At 39.2% G+C, this 21,660-nt stretch overlaps 1 protein-coding gene across 2 annotated transcripts in view; it reads right to left on the reverse strand.

Annotated features, from left to right (window-relative positions):
- dph6 (diphthamine biosynthesis 6) overlaps window positions 1-21,660 on the reverse strand; it is a 230,290-nt gene that overhangs the window by 120,471 nt on the left and 88,159 nt on the right. For both annotated transcript variants that reach the window (XM_041215295.1, XM_041215296.1), the window contains exons 6-7: window positions 5,405-5,466; window positions 681-775 (exon numbers count right to left, since the gene is read on the reverse strand). In XM_041215295.1, the coding sequence (XP_041071229.1) occupies window positions 681-775; window positions 5,405-5,466 (157 nt within the window). The remainder of the gene's footprint in view (window positions 1-680; window positions 776-5,404; window positions 5,467-21,660) is intronic.

Raw genomic sequence — 21,660 nt, forward strand, 5'->3', positions numbered from 1 at the left:
CTGTTTCTCTCTCCACAGATGCTGTCGGACCTGCTGAGTTCTTCCAGCATTTTCTGTTTTTATATTAATCAGCAAGACTTTCACTTGTAACAAAAAACATCTGAATTCACATATATTATGGTTATCCAACCAACAGTGGCTCAGGTAGGAAGTTTCCATTGAGAACACGCTTGAATGTGCTTTTACGTTCAAAATTCTTTCCTTAGTCTCAGTTTAATTTTCAATTAGATTACCATTGGGTGTTGTGTTAAAATTGTGCTAATCAGTGTCTCTGCAATCACAAGCAAACATTACTATCAATATGTTTTTATTGTCGGTAAGTTTATATAGTGTGACAACAAAATAATGTTCTACCAGAAACAAATGAACATTTCAATGTAGAACCAAATGTTTGCAGTCTAAAATTTTGCAGTTTACAAAAATGAATTTACCAAACATTCATTTTCAGGTTCGAAAACTTAATTTAACAGGAGGACCACATGGAGATTGTCGTCTCCCTCTCCTTTAAACTGACCAATCAAAACAGTCTCGACAGCCAAAAACTGAGTATTATAATAACAGTTATAAGAAAACCTTACTATCAGCCAACTAGCGTTGTTCTTCATGATAACAATTTGCCTTTGTGTAAAAGTGCATGAATGTACGGAGGTAGACCATTCAACTGAGGAAACAACACTCACACAACTATTCGCTTCCTGAATAAAGGACAATCCAGTGTAAAGGTTTCATACTCTCCACCTTCTCCGCACACATGTACTCCATACTTCTCAGAAACCTACATTAACAAAAACATATATTTGCGAATAAAATTTCTCATAACAGAAACAATGCTGTGATATTACTGGTTACTATGCTGTGTCCTGTTGAAACGGTTTGTTTCTGTTGCCCTTAATGATACTTGTTCAAAAGTGAAGCAGCCTTAATTTTGATGATCAGCATGTTTTTTTATCATTTTTATATACAGTCTAGAGTTTCTTTTAAATACAAGAAGCACTACACATCAATGGCATCACAGCATAGTGATACATTTTTCACTGCATGCGGTCTTCAAAACACTACTAATTATGAATATTTTAAAGAATAAGACTTCAACATTAAACATTTCTTTGTTATCAAAATTCTCTATCATCTGGTTTAATCCTCTCATATGGTATGACAGCATAGAATGTACAGCTACTGGGTTATCTTGAATAGAAGCATGAAAAGATGAGATGGCGATGGTATGTACTCCAACTGAGTGAGGTTTCAACTCAAAATCAATCGGACTACTGAAGTAGTTAAGAATCACAGGAAAACCATAAACAGTAGGGGGTTGTTCTGATGCTCTTGCTATCAAGGGACAAATATTTTCCATTTACTGTTATAAACAGGCCAGATGGAAGGTGTCTTTGAAGACACTTCCAGTAAATATCAGGCTTTCTGATTCAACAGTAAGTCATCAACCTGAAGTGGAAAGGTTTGGTTGCTAGCTTCCTTTATCCATTTTAAAAAGATAGAGCCTCCTTCTCTGGATAGTAATTGAGGTTATGCCGGAAAAATGGTAGTTAGCTAGGCGAAGGTATGGTTCGAAAGAAGCTGCCTTTTAATGTCTGGTCCCATTAGTCAATTAAACTGCTGGTATTTGGCTTTCATCTCATGTAATGTAACAGACAATCAAGCTTAACATGGCTTCAAGTGTTACATCAATGCACATGTATCTACGCATCATACCCTTTGACCCTTTGACAGCATCAATCAGCATATCCAAGCATGCTTTAGGAAGAGACCAAGCATGATGGAAAACTTCATGCATTCCTTAAATACACTTTTAATTGTTTTAATGTGATGTTAGAGTCACACCATTAAAGTGCAATGATCTCAACAGAGACCAGTAATTGTTTAAAAAAAAATCTAAAATCCCAGTTATTTACTAAAAGAATGAAGCCATAGGATTTCACGGTTTAAAAATAGAAGGATTTTACTATATAAGAGTCAAACAAAGCAAACAGTAAATACTATCTTAAATAATCTCCTATACACTTACATCCAGAATCAACATAAGTTAAACATGAATTAACAGGCAAATTGCAGTTGATTATAAACTATTACACATTAAATGACAGATACAACCAAGACAGATCTTACTAATTGGCTCAGCAGTCCAACCACTATATAGGGCAACAAACTCAGTCAAAATCCTTCAGAACTCTGTCTTCCTTATGAAGAGTTGCAGCTCCTTTCCTTCTAGGAGGTTGACTGATCCCCAGCCACCAGCAGCGCACAACCAGCCCATGGGCACAGTCTTCAACACAAATGGCACACGTCAGTGGAAGCTCCTCCACTTGGTCTGGATGGCCTGGACCCACAAGTAACACAATCTTCAAGTGTCTTCAAGTAACGGAAAGGTGAAGCAGCTTCTCAGCTTCTGGATCTGGATTCTGTCTTCTCCAGCTCACCCAAACTGCGGCACTGGACTCGTGAACTGCTAAGGCCCAGCTTGGTTCTACGTCCCTTTATATAGCCTCAACCGGTTTCAGTCTGTCTAGAAGTTTGGATTTCCAGATCTCAGTTTCTATTTTTGTTTCCTTAGAAACGGGGAGGGTCAGTTTCTTTTCTCTGTTCCCCTTTACAGTTTCTGTTTTCAATTAGGGTCTGCCTCAAACAGATACCAAAGTTGATAGCACGGATTCCACCCACAAAAGCAAATGTGATGTTCTGATGGTTGAAGAAACAAATCTGCTTACTGGCTCTCCATAACCAGAATGGATCACCTGGTTGGACAAATGAGGCACTGAATCAAATTTGTTACACACCTGGTCAGATTGTATCATTTTAACAGTCAACGTGTACACAATGGCTTTTAAGTGCCATTATGACTTGATTGAAGTCTGCCTCCAACAAACAAGGCACTGGCTCTTGCTGAAAGCTTTTATAAAACTTGTCTGTTCAAAGTGCAGAATTTCCAAGCAGGTCTGCTATGATTGTGTTCCATCAGGTCTAGTGTTAAGGAAAAGAATCATGCCTCATAATTTCCTTGGAAAAGTCATTATCATCTGAAGAGATGTAATCAAGCACACTCCCTTGCACTGTCACTCAAACTCCTGATTAATCAAATTAACAAACCATGTGTTGTAACATACCTTTAAGGGATAGCAGCATGACATCATTAGAAGGGAAATTTGTCATGCAATCCAGTCTTAGTTTCACTTTTGCTTTAAGCAGAGCACAACACACAGCTCTGATGTCTTCAAGCTTTATACCTGTGTATAACTGTTCTCGTGTGCCTGACCTTGATAAGTGCCAAGAAGGCTGGAAGCTCTGTTAATCATGGTAGGGCTGAGAAAGCAAAGAAGTCAGAGTTGGAAAAGCAAAAGGTACAGGAACCGGAAAGATTGAATTGCAAGGCAAAGGAAAGAGGCCAGGAGGAATTTTAGATAAGGATGAAGATTTTGAAGCTACGGTGTTAAGGGTTGGGAAGCCAGTGAAGATTAGCAAGAGAAGTAGATGAGTAGAGCCTTGTATGGGATAGTGTACAGGCAACAGAGTTATCCATAAGGCAGGTTTTGTTTGGATGGAACTTAGAAGACTGACAAGGAGATCTTTGGAAAAAAAAGGATCAGGAGGTGAAAGGGGTATAAATGAATGATAATGGAAATAAAGAAGAAATAAAGATTGACAAATTGCAGATGTGAAAGCAGACAGACTTGGCAGTGAACTGATGTGGGACTTAAAGCTCATCTTAGAGTCAAGCAGGGAAACCAAGTTACATACTGTTGTGGCAAACTTGGACAAGCAACCAGGAATAGGGTAAGATCAAAGCTAAAGAACAATGTCTCTGACAGGGACTAGGCTTTGATCTTGCCAATGTTTAACTGTAGAAAGTTTGGCTCATTCATCATCATGATGGTCATGATGGACAAGCAATCATAGATTGTATCAATAACCTTAGAAACAAGAACTGTGATAGAGAAACAAGCTGAGTATTGATAGAATACATATAAAAGATGACCTCATGCTTACGGATAATAACACTGAGGAACAGCACACAGATGATCCTACAATGAAACTTTGGGGCACAGTATAATTGTTTTTGAAATTACTATTGAGTCAGCTAAATATTGCCCTTACTTTTTTCCACAGGTTTGAACTGCTTTTTATCAGATATCTATTTGTTGCAGTATCCATTCTTTCTATTGAAACACAGGAGCATTATGAAATTGTGGGATGATTCAAGGGAATAGTCACCCAGTTCATTTTCAACAGGGAGTCTGTTGGCTCTAAGTTATCCAATAACCTGGTAATCTTTGCCAGTGTAATCATCATCTTCAAATGTTGTTTCTTTTGGGGTTTTTTTTCTGTTCTGACTGATACTTGTAACAGTAATTCCAATGTTTTCATGATGTTTCATCAGTGCTAAGGCACTGATCTGGGAAATATCTCATTTATAGCTAGGAAAGACACATGACATGAGCTGATGAAAGTCAAAGATTAGAAATTTCACCTTTGCTGCAACAGCAAATTTTAAATTTTCTATTTGTAAGGAAACTTTAGTCCCTAACTTCAGCAGGCTTACTCTTTGAATGCAGTCATACAAATATACTAGAATAGGTTCAATGACCAGTGCAGGGAAAAATCATAGGGGGGTAGTACCTCTTTAAGAGATTTCAGTGTTGTAATCTCCCATAAACCATATGATCCCATGTAACATAAGAACCATGGTTCTAGGCCTGATCCTATTTCTTTTTGACAGAGACACCTTGCTATGTAGACAGTTATGACACAACTAGATAATACATTTTTTTTAAAAAATTGATAATCTCCAATCACTTCAAATCAGGGGGTAAAAGAACAAAATTATAGATGTTAGGACTTATATATAATGATGACGATAAAATATTTTCGATGACTGAGGAGACTGCAGCAAAGATAGGTCACCTGACCTTTTAGGATAATGTCAGAAAGGTGGGGGGTTTTGATGATTTGATCTTACGGCCACTTCAAAAGGGACACATTCTTTGGAAGCCACAGCCAAATCCAAATAGAGATTCATTTAAGACGTTGACAGATTTTTAGTTTGAAAAAATCTTAGGCACCATTTATCCCAAGCCCTGCCATTGCCTGAATCCGAAGGAATAGCTAATACTCAGAGACAGCATCTGGCCCTCTGCCTTTGGTAAATAATTCACTGCAATTGGCTGCCATCAGCATGTTCTGCAAACACAGGCCCCGCATAACATTCTGATGAACTCAGGCAAGTTGACTTAACTGCGTTGGAACCTGTCAAAGATTCAGCAGCAGTTGTTCATTCAAAGCAATTACTAATATTGGTTTATGCAGTTGAAAGCATTCTTACTTGCACAAACTATACAATGGCTCCCTAATTAATTAATCTCCCTTTTCTCTTCAAATTTGGAGACAAATTTACCTGTTTCAGATATGGTTCCACCTGATCCAATGTTTTCCCAAGATGTTTCTGTGGATCTAGACCTGCCAAATAAAACAATAGTTTCTTAATCAAACATTTTTAAAAGGCATGTTTATGAACGTATTCTGAAACATTTTGTTCTACAAATAAAAAAAAGCTCAAATTTTTTTAAAAAAATGACTGCACAAAAGGAATAAGGACTCATGAGCTAGATAGCAAAACAAGATGGTCATTATATTAAGCATCACTGACTGTCATCAGTCTGAATCATACTCAGTAAGTGCAGAATATAATTCCAGATAAACTGGAAATGTTAAAGCAAGTGACAGGTTAATAGGCTTTTTTAAACAGGAAAAGCAAAAGATGAGGCAAGGATAATTTTCTGAAATACAAAGAAACTACACCTTGAAATAATCCCAAGTGGTGAAACCCATCAAGACCAAGTTACAGGAAGGGGGCCAATTAAAGAATAAAATGGCTAGTCTTATTTTTAATATCTTGCTTCAATATAAAATGTTGCACATTGCTACTAATATGCAAAGGAAAACATTCCATTTCAACAAAAACACACCAATCTTATGCCTATATGCCTTCTTCTCTGATTAGGAAAATGTTTTTCTCTCTGAGGGTTGTGAGGCTCTCTTCCTCAAAAGCTGGTGGAAGCAGAGTCTCTGAATATTTTTAAGGCACTGCTAGATAGATTCATGATAAACACGGGGGCAAAAGGTTATTGGGGGTGGGCGGGAATGTGGAATTAAGGTTATAATCAGGTCAGCCATGATCTTATTGAATAGTGGAGCAGGCTCGAGGGTTGAGTGGTCTACTCCTGCTCTTAATTTGTATGTTTGTATATTCTATATGCTTGGCTTGTTACAATCTTTATTCATCACTTCATTCTCACTGTAACAGTGGGTGTTTTTCACCGTTCAAGTGTACAAAGGATGATAATTTCATTCCCACTGTTCCATTCTAAATTCCCAGGGACACAACATTGTCTAACGTGAGCTATCATTCCAAGAAACTGCAAGGGCCTAATCTTCTGGATCTAATGCCATTGTTTTTCAAACTGAGGTTACTGGATCTTTGAAGTTCCACAAGAGAACGTCAAGGGGTCCCCAAGGTCATCAATTCTGCTTATTACTCAGATTTCTGTAATTTGTGGCATTTATTAACACTGACAATTTCTTTAGTTTAGATTAAAACAGCATTTTATAGAACAGAAGCCCTGTTTTTCTACTTGCCAGCGTCTTTCATAAATTAGAACAGAAGGGGTATTGGAGAGTGTCAATACATGTTGGGATTCCCAAGATTGTGCAACATTCACAGTGGATCTTGAGGAATTTGTCAATATTAAAGGGACTCCTTGAAATAAAGTATAACAGAGTAGAGAAAAAAAAGTAACAATTTACTTTCATTAATAGTGAAGGAGTTATGACCATAATTAAATACATTTATTAGAATATCATGCAACACATCAAACATCTAAATTTATCTGTTGCTCAGTAACATTTGTTTCTTACTGCAGCAGCATAATGAATAATGAGTAAAATTTATATTATTGAGCAGCTAATATGAGTGGACACAAATATATATTACAAGAAAATTGGCCAGTATCTTTTTTTTTAATAATTACATCTTCTATTTTTGAGAGTTTTTTGTTATTCTGTCTTAGTCAAATTTTCACTTCACTAAGTAAGATCCTGTTCAAAAATCCCCCTCAGATTAGTGCACTCATGTAGTTCAAATTGTTGGGCATTTGACTCCCAAAAGGTTTCAAGCTCTAAGAGTCACTGGTTCCCTCAGTGAAGTGAATGTATCTGTTCTGACCCAGCTTCTCAGATGGCTTGCCACACTAGAGTTAAAATTACATCTTAAGCCATCTTAAAACAAAATTCAAACTTGAATTGCAAATTTCTGTTGAGCAATCCTGAAGTCAACACAGAGAAAGACCAAAGCCCAAACCTGCCCCTGCCATCTACAGAAAAACACAGATCCCTTGATACTCTCATCTGCAAAAGCTACCAACCACTGACTCATTATGTTACAGGCAGCATACATTCCCTGGTTCGATTCTCTCTCTATGTTTCATTACCTTGCCTTAACTGGTGCAGCATTGCAGTCTGCCTCAGTGCTCTGGGCTAAGGAGTATAAAAGTAAGAACATACCCAGGCTTCTCTCTCCTGATCACTATCCAAAGTCTTCAGCAGTAAAGTGTGAATAGGTGGATGGCAGCTAGGGGCAAGATCGCCAGTTATTCCAGTTTACCTTTGCTGCCCAATATCTAATCATAAATAATCCAGGAGCTGCAACAATGAACCCTCATGCATGCTGGATATTGTAATATTGCACATGCTGATACCCCTTAAATTACTCCTAACCTCGAAGGTGAACTGACCAAGGCTCTAGTGAGACATTGCCAATTGTAAATCTTATATTACATGTAAAATTAAGACAGAAAACCGTTTTCAGGGAATTTTCAATTTCATTATGTTTCTTGTAACATAGAGAACAACAGAGCATGTTACTCTACCCACATTAATGGGCTAAATTCACTTCAGTGTAGCCAATTGTTCAAACTAGTTGGATCTAACCATATGAATCGAGTTTTGTTTCTCCGGTACGGTTTCCATCTCAAATGTCTAGATTGTCCTTGTTCTAGCACGACAGGAAGCCACTTTGTAGGATCAGAATCCCCTCCAACTGGACTTTATTAAATATAAAAACCCCCAAAGACCTCGCTCCACTGCAAAATAAAACAGGCCAAACCTCAACACAGATACAGGCTGTACCGCAAGGGGTTAATCTTCAAACGTGTCAATACCAAAACTAAATCGAGCTGGTGTGAAGATACTGGGACATCATCATCTCAAAGATACAGAGCAGGTAGCACCAGACAATCCAATTAAAGAAAAAAGCAAAATACTGCGGATGCTGGAAATCTGAAACTGGGAGACCATCATAGCAAATGGCCCTAGACAACAGCCATCACACAACCAAACATCCACAACAGCCAAGGAGAAATGGATCTTATCACATGCACATTAACCTGAGATCCAGAGACATCACTTTGGGATGGGATCCACCTTTTCGGTTGTGGAAACAACGTCACGATAAATGGGTCGTCTGAACCAAGGCAGGGACCAGACTAAAGAGCTTAAGGGGTGCTAAGCGCCGGCCATCCAAACAGAATGTGCTCCAGGAAATGTGCTTTGATACTATAAACAAGATTTGTAATAAAATGGCCAAGGCCGTGGGGTCTGGCACTGCAGTCACCAAGGAGGGTCAGGAACGGTCAACCTGATTCACGGGCCTACAGCTCGCACTGGAACGACCAACCGTGTGGGGCATTGTATCAGTCAGATCTATGGATTTAGGGGCTGAGAATTACGGATAGCTTTAAGGGTACTAACTAAATACCGAAAGGGGGTTTGAGTTGGGCCGAGTAAGTATTGGGGCAGAAACGTGCGGTTCTACTTTTCAATGGAGTTTTATAAATGAGTTTGTGGTTTAAGTGTTGTGAGGTGTCGTTACACTAATTTAGAGCTCTTGTATTAGGGGCAGTGGAGATGTTCTGTCAATAAATAAGTTTGTGGTTGAGCCTAAACCCATATCCCTGTGAGTCTGTCCTTTATAAAATCCTAAAGTCAAGAACCTACACTAAGGATAAATGAGCTGATTGAGCCCCCTACAACTTCCCCCTATGCTCAAATAAATGAGACCATTATATATGTGAATGTCATTATAATATAACATTTCCTATGGTTTCAAACTGCTAAGGTATGTAAAAAACACAGTTCCACCAAGCACTTCACTTAGAGCCAGCTTCTGGATTGAACCAGCATTCTTAGATCATGTGTGTCTTGAATTGATCTAACACACACTGTGCTGAACTTAACTTTTAAACAGCAACTTAATATAAATGAACTGGAAATGTCTACTTGGTCAATTAGTCAAAAATCTTATGATGGTCCTCCATGATGAAATCAACACTCAGTACTCTAAGCATGAAAAATGGTCGGTAGGGTGAAGCAAGACAAGTATATTCTTCTTTAGGTGTAGACAAAACTGTAGGCGTGGTCTCACCAAAGACAATTGGAGGAAAACCTTTACTCTTGTGCTCCAACCTTCTTGCAATTAGGGCCAGCTACCTTCCTAATTGCTTGTGGTACAAGCATGTTAACTTTGTGTTTCGTGTACCACCACACCCAAATCCCTCTTAAAAACAACATTTCTTAGTCTCTCACCATTTAAAAAGTATTCTCTTTATCTATTCCTCCCACTGCAGTGAATAACATCGCATTTCATCACATTATACTCCATCTGCCATCTTCTTGCCCACTCACTTAACCTATCCATATATCATAGACTTTTTGCATCTGTTTCTTACTTTCCCATCTAACGCTGTATCGTCAGCAAATTTGGATACATTATATCTTCATTTAAGTTATTAATATAGATTGTAAATAGCTGAAGGTCCAGCACTCATTCTTGTGACACCCCTACCTGAAAACAATTGTTAGTTTCTTTCTATCATTGCTAATAAACTACCCCGACCCCATCCTCAAAAAACCTAAATAGTTTTGTAAAACACGATTCCCCTTTCATAAGATCATGTTGGCTCTGCCTAATCATGTTATGATTTTCTAAGTGCTCTGTTACCACTTTCTTAAGAATGGATTCCAGCATTTTCCCAATGACTGATATCAGGCTAACAGGTCCAGACTTCTCTACTTTCTCTCTCCCTCCTTTTCAATCCACTGGAATCATCCCAAAACTCTAGTGAATTTTGGAAGATCACAACCAGTGCACCCACTTTCTCTGCAGCCACCTCTTTTAGAATGCAAGAACATCCAATTCGTTTCTCCAGTAGTTTTTATTTACTAATATTAATTCAAGTTTCACACTCTGATCAGACTCTTGGTTCTCCACTATTTCAGGTATACTTTTTGTCTTTTACTTTGAAGGCAGACACAAAATCTGTGTTAAACATCCCTGCCACTTCATTATTCCCCATTATAATTTCTCCTGTCTCTGCCTCTAAGGGAACTACGTTTATTTCTGTTACTGTCTTCCTTTTTTAACTCTACGTAAATCACAGCATATAAGTATACCCAGCGTATAAGATGACCCCATTTTTCCAGCCCCAAAAGTCATGGGGAGAATTTTCTCCCCGTCGTGCAGACAGGGCGGGAGTGGGAGACCTTAACTGGCTTTTAACCCAGCGTGACGCGCACCCGGAAGCGCTCAGCGCTCCCTGTGCGGGCGGGTGGAGGAGTGAGAGTTGGGGCCTGCGCTCTTTCGGGCGGAAATCTCCCCGAGGCACAGAGGAGTTGCCTCAGGGAGATTAATCTGATTGTGTAGATTTGAAATAAAGAAGTAAAAAAAAATCCTAGATGTGCCCCCTCATGTGACAGTGTCACATGAGCTGGGACATGTCTATGAATTTTATTAAAATTTTTTATTAAAGTTATAAAGCCTTCATGAAACCTCATCCTGCCCGAGGATGAGGCTCCATGAAAAATGTGAAGGCCGCCTGGGCTCTTCACCTCCCTAGGGTTGGACGGGCAGCTCTTACAAGTGCCTCATTTGGTTGATTAATGGCTTTAATAGGCCTTTGACAGTTCGGCAGGCGTGCAGCCGACTCTAGTGCGTGCCCCCTGAACTGCAGATCTGAATGATGCGCGGTGATGTCGGGACACACGCCCAACATCACCGCGCATTATTTTACACGTCGGCGTGCAGGGCCCACCTCCACATGCCAACCAGAAGATCCAGGCCCATGTTTTTGCATATACTCATATATAGGTACAAGCAGGCACTCCTTTTCAGCCATGACATGCTATACTAATATTAGAAGTCAGCTTCAATTTTTCACCCCACAACTGTATGTTTTATTCACTGGTACCTTGTAATTGGGCGCAAGGGATCAAGCAGGCAATATGGGCTGTGTTGTGAAGACGCGCCGGAGCTTAAGAGTCGCCCACTCTTTGCATCGAATCCCATGACATCTCAAAATGGTGCCCAACCACACCCAGGCTGGTAGTTCACATTTACACTCAGCATATAAATCGACCCCCATTTTTTCGAGGCTTCAAAGGTCGACTTATAGGCTGACATCTACGGTACTTGTAAAAACTCTTACAATCTGTTTTCATGTTTCTTACAATTTATTCTCACTCTATTTCTCCCTCGATCAATTTTTGCTTATGCTTTGTTGATTTCTAAAACTCTCCCAATCCCCAGGCATTCTAGTCCTCTCGGCAATATGAAAAGCCTCTTCATTTCATCCAATCCTGTCCTTAACCTCTTAGTTAGTCATAGTCGGGGGGCACTTTTCCAGTGGAGCTTTTAGTTCTCAATGGAAAGCATATTTGTTGAGAATTATTAAATATTTCTTTAAATGTTTGCCATCGCTTATCTGCCATCATGACTTTCAATCAAATTTCCCAATCTACCTTTGACAGTTCACAACCATACCTATGTAATTGGGTTTATTAATTTTAATGAGCTGGTTTCAGACTTATGTACATCACTCTCAAACTCAGTATGAGGTTCTATTGCATCATGATCCCTCTTTCCCAGAGGATCCGTTTACTATCAAATTATTAATTAAACCTGGCTCATTACACAAGACAAGATCTAAAATAGCCACTTCCCTGGTTGGTTCCAAGACATATCACTCTCAGAAACTGTCACAAATGCTTTCCATGCACCTGGCCTTCAAACTACTTTTGTCAATTTGATTGAAGTCTCACATAATTGGTTATATTGCCAATGGTTCAAGTTCCTCTCATTTCTTGATTAATATACTGTCCAAAGTATAGCTACCATTAAGGGGCCCGTAAACAACTCCCACCAGCATTTTCTGCTCCTTGCTGTTACTTATCTCCATCTGTATTGATTTTACTTCCTGCTCCACCTCACCACTGTGCTCCTGCCATTCTTCATCATCCCTTCCTTTTCCACTTTGCCTGTCTTTTCAAAACGTCAATGATCCAGGAATATTTAACTCCCAATCTTGGTCAACCGTGTCTGTGCAATGGCTCTAGATCAAACCCATTCATCTCTATTTGTATCATTAATTCAATCAACTTGTTAAGAATGTTTTGTGCATTTAGATCAAGTGCCTTTAATTTTAATTTTTTTTAGCCAATTCCCCTGATTTGACCTTATTCATTGGTGCACTATTACTGTTAAAATTTTTGCCCTTCCTGTCACATTCTGCTTTATCTTCATCCAAATCACTACATTGCTGTATGGCCTTAATTCTCTTTAGGTTTATAAATTTCCTCTCACCCCTTACCGCCTTTTTAGTTTACTGCTGTACATAAAAGAGGCACTCCTGATCTGAACTTTGCACTGTGCATTTTTGTAAGACTTCTTCTCTGCGAGAAAGGTTGCCCTCCACCAGTTTGAGGTTATAACCACGCATAGTGGGAGTTGAGCATTTAATGAAAGCAGTTGGAAAGCAGTATGGTCTATTGAATGCTGTGGGTCCACACCCACTTGGAGCCTGGTGGAGAAAACCCAAGTTAAATTCACAATAGGCACTCATAATTAGCACAGAAGAGCTGATTTCGTTCCAGCAGTTTGGATTGGATCTGAGTCCATAAACATAGAAAAAGGCAGCGTGCAAATGAGCATCCCCTCAAAAAAAAATGCCATTTCATTCTATCTCGACATGGAGGTCACTTTATACATAGGAAAATAATTAATGCAAGGCTAATTTTTCTGTGCTGAGATGTAGTTTGTGAATTTGTAATTACTACACATAAATTAACAATGAATGCTTGAGAAATCTACAATTAAGTACAGGGGTACGTGCTAAGCATTATTTCCACCTAACCAGAAATAAGCATCAAAAGTTAAGGATGTATAAAGTAAGAAAAAGGACCAATTTTACAGTGAAATATTTTGTTGAAATAGGATTGAAACTGTATGTTATAATGTCATGCCCAGAAAGTGTTTTGTTTTCATAAGTTAATCTTACAAAGGCCTTAATAGAGTTGGGTTGATCTTCATGAACTGTGGTGAGTATAGCTAACTGTTCTAATGCTTATACTGCAGAAGTTAAAATATACATGAAATCGCCAGTGCAGATGGATATAAAATTTTAAATGCCAGAAGTGTCACAAAATCCACACTGGGGCTTGGAACTCCATACTTCTTGCAGGTTAGAATACAGTAAGTTTAAACAAGGTCCTTACAGATGTAAAGCTTCTGAAATTGCTCAATGTCTGCAGGAAATGCACAAATCAACTAGTTGACATCGGCATTTCGCTAAGGTTGCATGTAGACCAGGAGGCCCGTTGGCTCAGTCAGCAATAGCCAGCGCGTGGTTCAGAATAATGCCAACAGAAATTCCTGCTGAGCTAGGCTTGGGATCTGCCTCATCGAGAGTCCTTTACAGGTTCTACTGCATATACGTTGAAAGGGAAAAAAAAGGAGATTTGAGGGATTAAGTAAAAGGTCAATATATTAAAAGCAACCTCAAAACTCCAAATTAATTCATATTTATCAGATGCTCCTCGACTCTAAAATTTCCAACACAAGTTCAGTTTTGCTATCTCATCTGCCATGCAAACAAATTCAAACTACATTTTGTCAAACTACTTTGAAGCAGCCACTATCTATTTTGCAAAGGTCCTCTGCAGCCTTTTGCTACCAGGTGTGACGGAGCTTTCTATTGACGGAAGGACATGAAAATCTAGGAGTTTTGCATGTTTTCAATTTGTCTTCCTCCCCTTAGCCAATCCTTCTCAAAAACAAGACATGGTGCAAATTGTCAATAACAGACCAAAGTATCCTCTTCATTTTAATCACTTAATTAATATACACTCATGGACTTTAATAATTCCTAATTACAAGCACTCTAAAAAAAATAAAGCCTTGCATCTATTCATTGTCTTATCATGTCTCTCAGAAATGTTTCAAAAGTGCTTCACACACAATTGGACCAGCTCTAAGAAAGGTGTGATCTGTACACGATGGATAAGTATCACCTAAACAGGACTGCAACAAAAGTCATTGCTGGAAGAGTAGCTAGCGCTGTAGAAGAGGCTTTAAATTAATATGGCAGAAAGGAGTAAACATGAGATGAGGAAATAAGTAGAGCAAAAGTGACCCAGAGGATAGAAAAGATAAAGTGGGGGGGAAAAAATCAGAAGAGCTGTGTAAAATGAGCACACTTTTAAAACAGACAAAGACTCAAGTTATATGTATGTTAATACACACAGAATATTGTGAAGAAAATTGATGCACTGGAGGAACAAATTGCAATGGAGGAAAAATGATTAGCTGAGATATAGCATAAGCCAGAGTATGGGATTTAGAGCAGAAAAAATGGAGGAGAGATAGCAGTCAAAGATTTCATTACAGCATAATAACAAATGGGCAATATAGAGAATTGACAAAAGCTGAATCTTTTTGGTTAGAGTGTAATATAGACCACCAAACAATGCAATTAGGGAAGATTGATGTAAATGGAAAAGGTGGTGAGCCATTTAGTCCAAAACAGAGAGTGCTTGATTTTGTCCCAGGAAATAACGTGGACTAGTGCATAATATTAGGGCAGGGGAACACCTCAAAAACTGTGACCATAACATAATGAGGTGTGATTTAAACTTGAGAAGGAAAGGGAACAGTCAAAGCTAAAATAGTTGACTGATAAAAAGGCTGATTTCAACAGGATAGAAAGGAATTTAGCACAGCTAAATAATAAAAGTAAATAATAACTGGCAAATAAGACAAGGCAAAAAGAATGGAAACTTTCAAACAGGAAATTATTAGAATGCAAACTAGGTATCTTCGCACTAGCATAGGTGGTGCAACAAAGCTGAAGCTCCTTGGATAAGTGGAAAAATTCAAATTCAAGTAAGACGTATAACAAATTTTGTGCTAACAAAACAAGAAAATAAATGCGAATATCGAAAATAAAGCGGCAAAACAGGAGACTGGGACAGTTAGTTCTGACTAAGAGGTAAATAAGAGCATTAGCTAAAGCAAAATAATGCAAATGCTGGAAATCTGAATTAAAAATAGAAAATGCTGGAAATGCTCAGCAGGACTGGCAGCATCTGTGGAGGGAAACAGAGTTAATGGGTAAAATCTTTCATATGGCGGAAAGGGGGCACGGTGCCGATCGTCGCCCGCAATTGGCTGAGTGCCGCCATTTTACGTGGGTGGACCAATTAAGACGCGGCCAGCATAACACGTGGCTGGTAGCGCTCTGCACTGCCCATGCGGATGGGGGGAGAAGGGAGAGTCGGGACCAGCGCTCTTTTGCGCAGCAATCTCCCTGAGGCACGGAGCTGCCTCAGGGAGATTAAGTTGATAATAAAACTTTTTTTTATAAGTAAAAAAATTATTTAAATGTGACAGTGTCACATGAGCTGGGGCATGTTTGTGAATTTAGCAAAAATTACTTTATTATTTTGTAAAACCTTCAGGAAACCTCATCCCGCCCGTGGATGAGGTTTCCTGAAAAAAGCAAAGGCCGCTTGGGCTCTTCACCTGCCCCCCGCCAACCTTAACTTTGGATGGGCAGCGTTGTTAATAAGGTAAATTACTCTTTTTCTAATGGCTTTAATAGGCAGTTGACAGTTCAGCAGGTGCACAGCCACCTCCATCGACACATGCTTGACGTCATCTTGTGTCATTTTATGCGTCAGTCTGTTGGGCCTGCCCCTGCACACTGAGGGCAATATTCTGCCCGATGTTTCAGGTCAAAGACCTTTCATCAAAAGTTCTGATGAAGGAGTCCTGATGAAAGGTCATTGACCTGAAGCGTCAACTATGTTTCTTTCTCCGTAGATGCTGGTCGACCTTTTTTCTTTATTCTTTCATGGGATGTGGGTGTCATGGGCAAGGCCAACATTTGTTGCCCATCATAATGGTCCTGGAATGCAGCGACTTGCTGGGCCATTTCAGAGGGAATTTAAGAGTCTACCACATTGCTGTGGGTCTGGATTCACATGTAGGTGAGACTGAGTAAGGATGGCAGATTTCCTTCCCTAAAGGGCAGATGGTGTTTTACGACAATCATTGATAGTTTCAGGGAGACTAGTTTTATAATTCCAGGCTTATTAGTTGAGTTTAAATTCCACCAGCTGCCATGGTAGGATTTGAACCCCTGGTCCCACAGCATTATCCTGAGCCTTTGGGTTACTAGCCCAGGGGCATTACTATTACATCACCGGCCCCCCCATAATTTCTGAGTGTTCCAGCATTTTCCATTTTTATTACAGCATTCATAAAAAGTGGGTAACCTGAAGGGAAATAGTAAAGTATTTTACAAACACATAAGAAGTAAAATAATAGTCAAAGAAAGGACTGGGCCAATTAAAGATGAAAACAGAAGTCTTCTAACAAAAATGTAACTTCTATTTATTTCTATGTAAGAGTCTGTTAAAAGGAATGAGAGTGAAAGAGAAAGAGATACAGTAATGACAAAAGGTAATTAGAGATAAAGAGCTAGTACTAAAAATTGATGGGTGTCAATGGATCCCAATGGCAAAACATCTTAGAATGGTCAGGGAAGACAGAAAGAAAAGGACAGCGGCTAGGATCACAATCTTTCAAACATCGCTAGATTTGGAACAAAAACAGAATTACCTGGAAAAACTCAGCAGGTCTGGCAGCATCGGCGGAGAAGAAAAGAGTTGACGTTTCGAGTCCTCATGACCCTTCGACAGAATCATGTAGCTGTTCTGTTCAAAAAAGGAAAAAGGGGTAACAGGTAACTATAGAACTGTTCACCTAAAATGGTGGTGAAAATCTATGATATGTTTTAAAGGATGGTGAGTGGCTGCATTGTCTTATTGGTAGAGAGGATGCAGAAGCTATTTACAAGGACGTTACCAGGATCAACATTTCCTCTAAATTCTGTTTGCTAGCAACGGCAGGCTTGTTCCACTGCACAGTCTCCTGAAAATTTACACGAGGCCGAACACATGCGCATCTTCAAGGGAATATTACTTATGCGCGACCTGTTTGTTCTCTGTGGAAATTAATTTTGGAGTTGATTATAAAAAGCCATCCAGAAAGGACGGGAGTCAAAGTGGCTCAGAAATCATTGGTTCAGTTATATTTTACTGCAAAAAAGCATCTGCATCCTGCTTTCACCATTAAAGCAGCCAGTAAAAAGTTAAACATCAAGTTAGTGAAGTTTGGAAGCTTTTATGGGAAAGATGTGTTATTAAATTAGCTTATTTTAGAACTTCTTTTAAATAGTGCCTGTTCTCCCCTCAACTCCACTCCCTATAAGCAAAAGAATCTATGAACAGCCCACGATGTTTGAAATGTTTGTCCGACAATTTACAGCCAAAATAATTAGGGTTTTGGAGCTGGACATCTATGTCACTAAATTAGGCAAAATTATGCAATTGAAATCTAATTAAAGAATCCTTATGTGATAATTAAATAACCAATCTTAGCATTAACATCTATGTAATTATAGGTTTTTATCAATGACTTCCCAACATCGTATCCATAGCAACTCAAAACTAATTTATGAAAAAAATAGTGAAGAAAAAACTTAAAGTACAGTATTCAAGAGTTTCAATTAGCCTTTTATATTTACTTCAAGTACGCATAACATTGGTGTTGAAATATTGTACATTAGTTGGTCAACCTGTATATTTCTGGGTAACAAAGAACAAGTAGCTTTTCTTAAACAGTGGGTAGCTAAAAAAGAATGAGTTAATCTTAATGTATGAAATCAAAGGATCATAAAGGATGACAGTATCCCTGAATCTAGCCTGAAATGTTGCTGTAATGTTCACTAAAATATGCTTTGCATAAGGTACTTTTTTTTAAGTAGACAAATGTGACTGGTCAATGGCAAGTGATTAAGAGGGGTCTAACAGAGGTGAGAAAATCACAAATAACATGGAAGAAGAAAAAGAAACATTGTTTAATTACTTGAGGCCTATTATAGTAGGTGCATATACTAATAAAATGGCCACTGTTGTTTAAAAAATAATCAATAAAACAGTTCAAACCATCATTCTTTTTCAACTGCCTTCATATCTCAGCTAGAGAAATGCACAGAATTGCTAACCAAACCATTAAAACTCACTATTTTAATACCTGTTGGGAATATGTTAATCCAATCCTAGGAATCCAGTGAAGTTCATAGCCCCACCGTGTCATCTGATGCCTTCAATTACTTCATATTTTCCTTGCTCCTCTTTTGTTCACCGAATTCTTTGCAGTTTCTTCTTCTTACCATATATACTCATGTAAAAATCGAGTTTCCAAGACTAATGCTTTAGCCAAACGGTAGAAGGTTGACTTTTACATGAGTAAGAGTTTTGAGGGGTTGAAACCCTATTGTCTCATTATCAGAGTTCCTGTCAACCCCACCCCCAAAAGTAGCCTTGACATCATGTGTCGATGTGTGCAGACACGAGGAGCTGAGCAGACACCTTCAATGATGTGCTATTCTATGATCCTATTAATGAGTAGGTTGACTTCAGCGGCAAGTAGGTGGTGAGTACAAAGAATTTGGATTTTTGGGTGCAAGTTTGGGGTCGATTTATGCACGAGATTGATCATCACTCGAGTATGTACAGTATTTTCACCTGCAAGTTCTATTAAAATCTACTCTTCAGGTCACACAGTTTTTCTTATCAGATACATTGAAATGCATCTGGGGGAAAAAAAATTGCATGATGACTTAACAAATGCCACATATTAATCTATAAATTCATTTACAAAAAAATTGATTTCAAACATTTCAGTTAAACCCATTTTGGATTTTTTAAAAAATAGACTCTTCTTTCATAAAATGTAGTTTTATTCTCTGTTGGTACATTGCTGCACTCAGTCCAATAAATTCTAAACTTTTATTTCTACACGACAGCATACAATTTTTAACCCACAAACAGCAGTTGCAATTAAAGCCCAGGGGCTGGATTTTTAATCTCGGGTCTTGATCCCGACACCAGGCTGAGTCCTGCGCTGGGAACTGGGAACTGCTGGTGGTAGGACTCCGAAACCGATTTTTGTGAGATCGGCCAATTTAGTGTCTGCACAGGGGCTCAGCCCAGTTACAGTCTGGAGAGCCAATAGCACTGACAGATCGGACACCCCACCATAAGAAGCGGGTGCTTTTGATGTAGGTAGATGAAAGAGAGGGTGCCTCAAGGTGGAGGTGCAATCTGACTACTTTTTAAAACCTTAAAATTACAAAGGGGCTACAGCTGTGGCCCTCTGTCAATCGTGGTTGTAGGGTGGAGGCGGGGGGGTGTTAACTTAAATTGTAGGGTGGAGTGCAGGCTCCCAACTTTCCATCCTGGGGCTAGGTTGCAGCCTTAGCAGGATGTTCGTCCACCAACTGTAAAGCTCCAGTCGGCATCGTCAGAGCAGCTTTAATAAGCCTTTCAGATGACCTAATTAGCTTCCTGCCACTCCCTCCTCCCCAGGCCTTGTCTGTTCAAATACGGCCAACGATGAAAAAAAATGCCAGAAGATCGGCACACTGGCCCGCAGTGGGAGATTGTGAGCTCTCCCACCTCTGTGCTCCCCTCCACAGCTCTTCACAAATCTGACCCCAGCTATCTCAAAATGGTAAAACTTAAGTTGACAAGGTAGGATAAAATGTTATAGGAAGTTAGCAGTGACTGCAATTCAAAGCAATTTATTTGATGTAAATTACTTTTCTGTCAGTACCTGGCACTGCATAAATGGAAGCTCTTAAAAAGTAAATTGTTTTAGCTGTCAATAAAAACATACACTAGCAAGTAATTCTCTAACTCTTAGCTCATCTTCGAATAGAGCCCTGGAATCTTTAATGCCCACCTGAAGATGCAGATAGGGCTTTAGTTTAACATCTTATTGAAGGGATGGTTCCTCTGACAATGCTGCACTGTGTTAGCCTTGATTATGTGCTCAAATTGAACCCATGCCCTTTTGACTTAAAGATGAGTGTGCTACCACTGGGCTAACCTATACAGGCTACTGACACATATTCAGCTCTAAAAAAAATGTAATGGCCTCTAGGAACTTTTGGGGACAGTACCATTTTATGTTTCCCTTCCATTAGAAGGTCTCAGGTTTAATGTTTGAGATGAGGTTGCATGACAGTTACAGCTGCGACCATTTGCAGTTCACAGAGAAAATCTTCACTGTTAGCGATACTGTAATGTGGGTTCATTCCAGTACTTGTGGTCTTTGCCTAATTTATAAATCAGATAAAGGCAAACATTTGGCATTTAAAGCTTTGGGCATGCAGCAGTTGTGAAGCCTTGTGAAGAACCTTGACACTAGGGAGTTAGTGAAGGTTAATGCTTTGTCCACTACTTGAAAACAAATAATCTGCCTTACAACTACCCAGGTCAATATATTCAAATTTGTGGTAACAAATAAGTGTCATCTTCTGGACTACAGAGGCCTAAAAGCAAAGCCATGGATGGAATCACAACCTGTGTAGTTCCCAGAAACCTGAAACTATATTTTACACTGAATCTTTTCATGGCATAGCAAGCAAAGTGTACTAACTAATAAATACTTCTGTATAAGTGCTTAAATAGGAGCCCAAATGTCTGAGCAATCTCTTGCAAACTTTATGAGTTAACTGAGAATTGCTTTAATGCCAGTGTCTCAATCCAATGATTGGGAAGCCTGAAAGGCCTTGAAGAACATGTTGAGATGCAGACACTCAAAATGTTCTCTCACAAACCACAAAGGGTTAGTATTTAAAATTGGGGAGTAAGGCCACTATGCTGTTGGGGCTCTGGTTCCACAATAAGCTAGTTAGGCCTGGATGGTGACCTTTATCTTATTCCATACGAACAGTAGAAATAGGAGCAGGGTTAGGCCACTTGGCCCTTCCAGGCTGCTCTGGCATTCAATCAGATCATGGCTGATCCTATTGTAATTTCCCACCTACCCCGGTAACCTTTCATCCCCTTGTTAATCAAGAATCTGTCTAGCTCTACCTTAAAAATATTCAAATGTTCTGCTTCCATTGCCTTTTGAGGAAGAGAGTTCCAAAGACTCATGGCCCTCAGAGAAAAAACGTCTCATCTCTGTCTTAAGTGAGCAACCCCTTATTTTTAAACCATGCCCCCTAGCTCTAGATTCTCCCACAAGATGAAACACCCTCTCCACATCCACCCTGTCAAGACCCCTCAGTCTTAAAGGTTTCGATCAAGTCACCTCTTACTCCTCTAAACTCCAATGGATACAAGCCTAACCTGTCCAATATTTCCTCATAAGACAACCCAAACATTCCTGATATTAGCCCAGTAATC

Source organism: Carcharodon carcharias, chromosome 20 (assembly GCF_017639515.1).
Source record: "Carcharodon carcharias isolate sCarCar2 chromosome 20, sCarCar2.pri, whole genome shotgun sequence".
NCBI lineage: Eukaryota > Metazoa > Chordata > Chondrichthyes > Lamniformes > Lamnidae > Carcharodon > Carcharodon carcharias.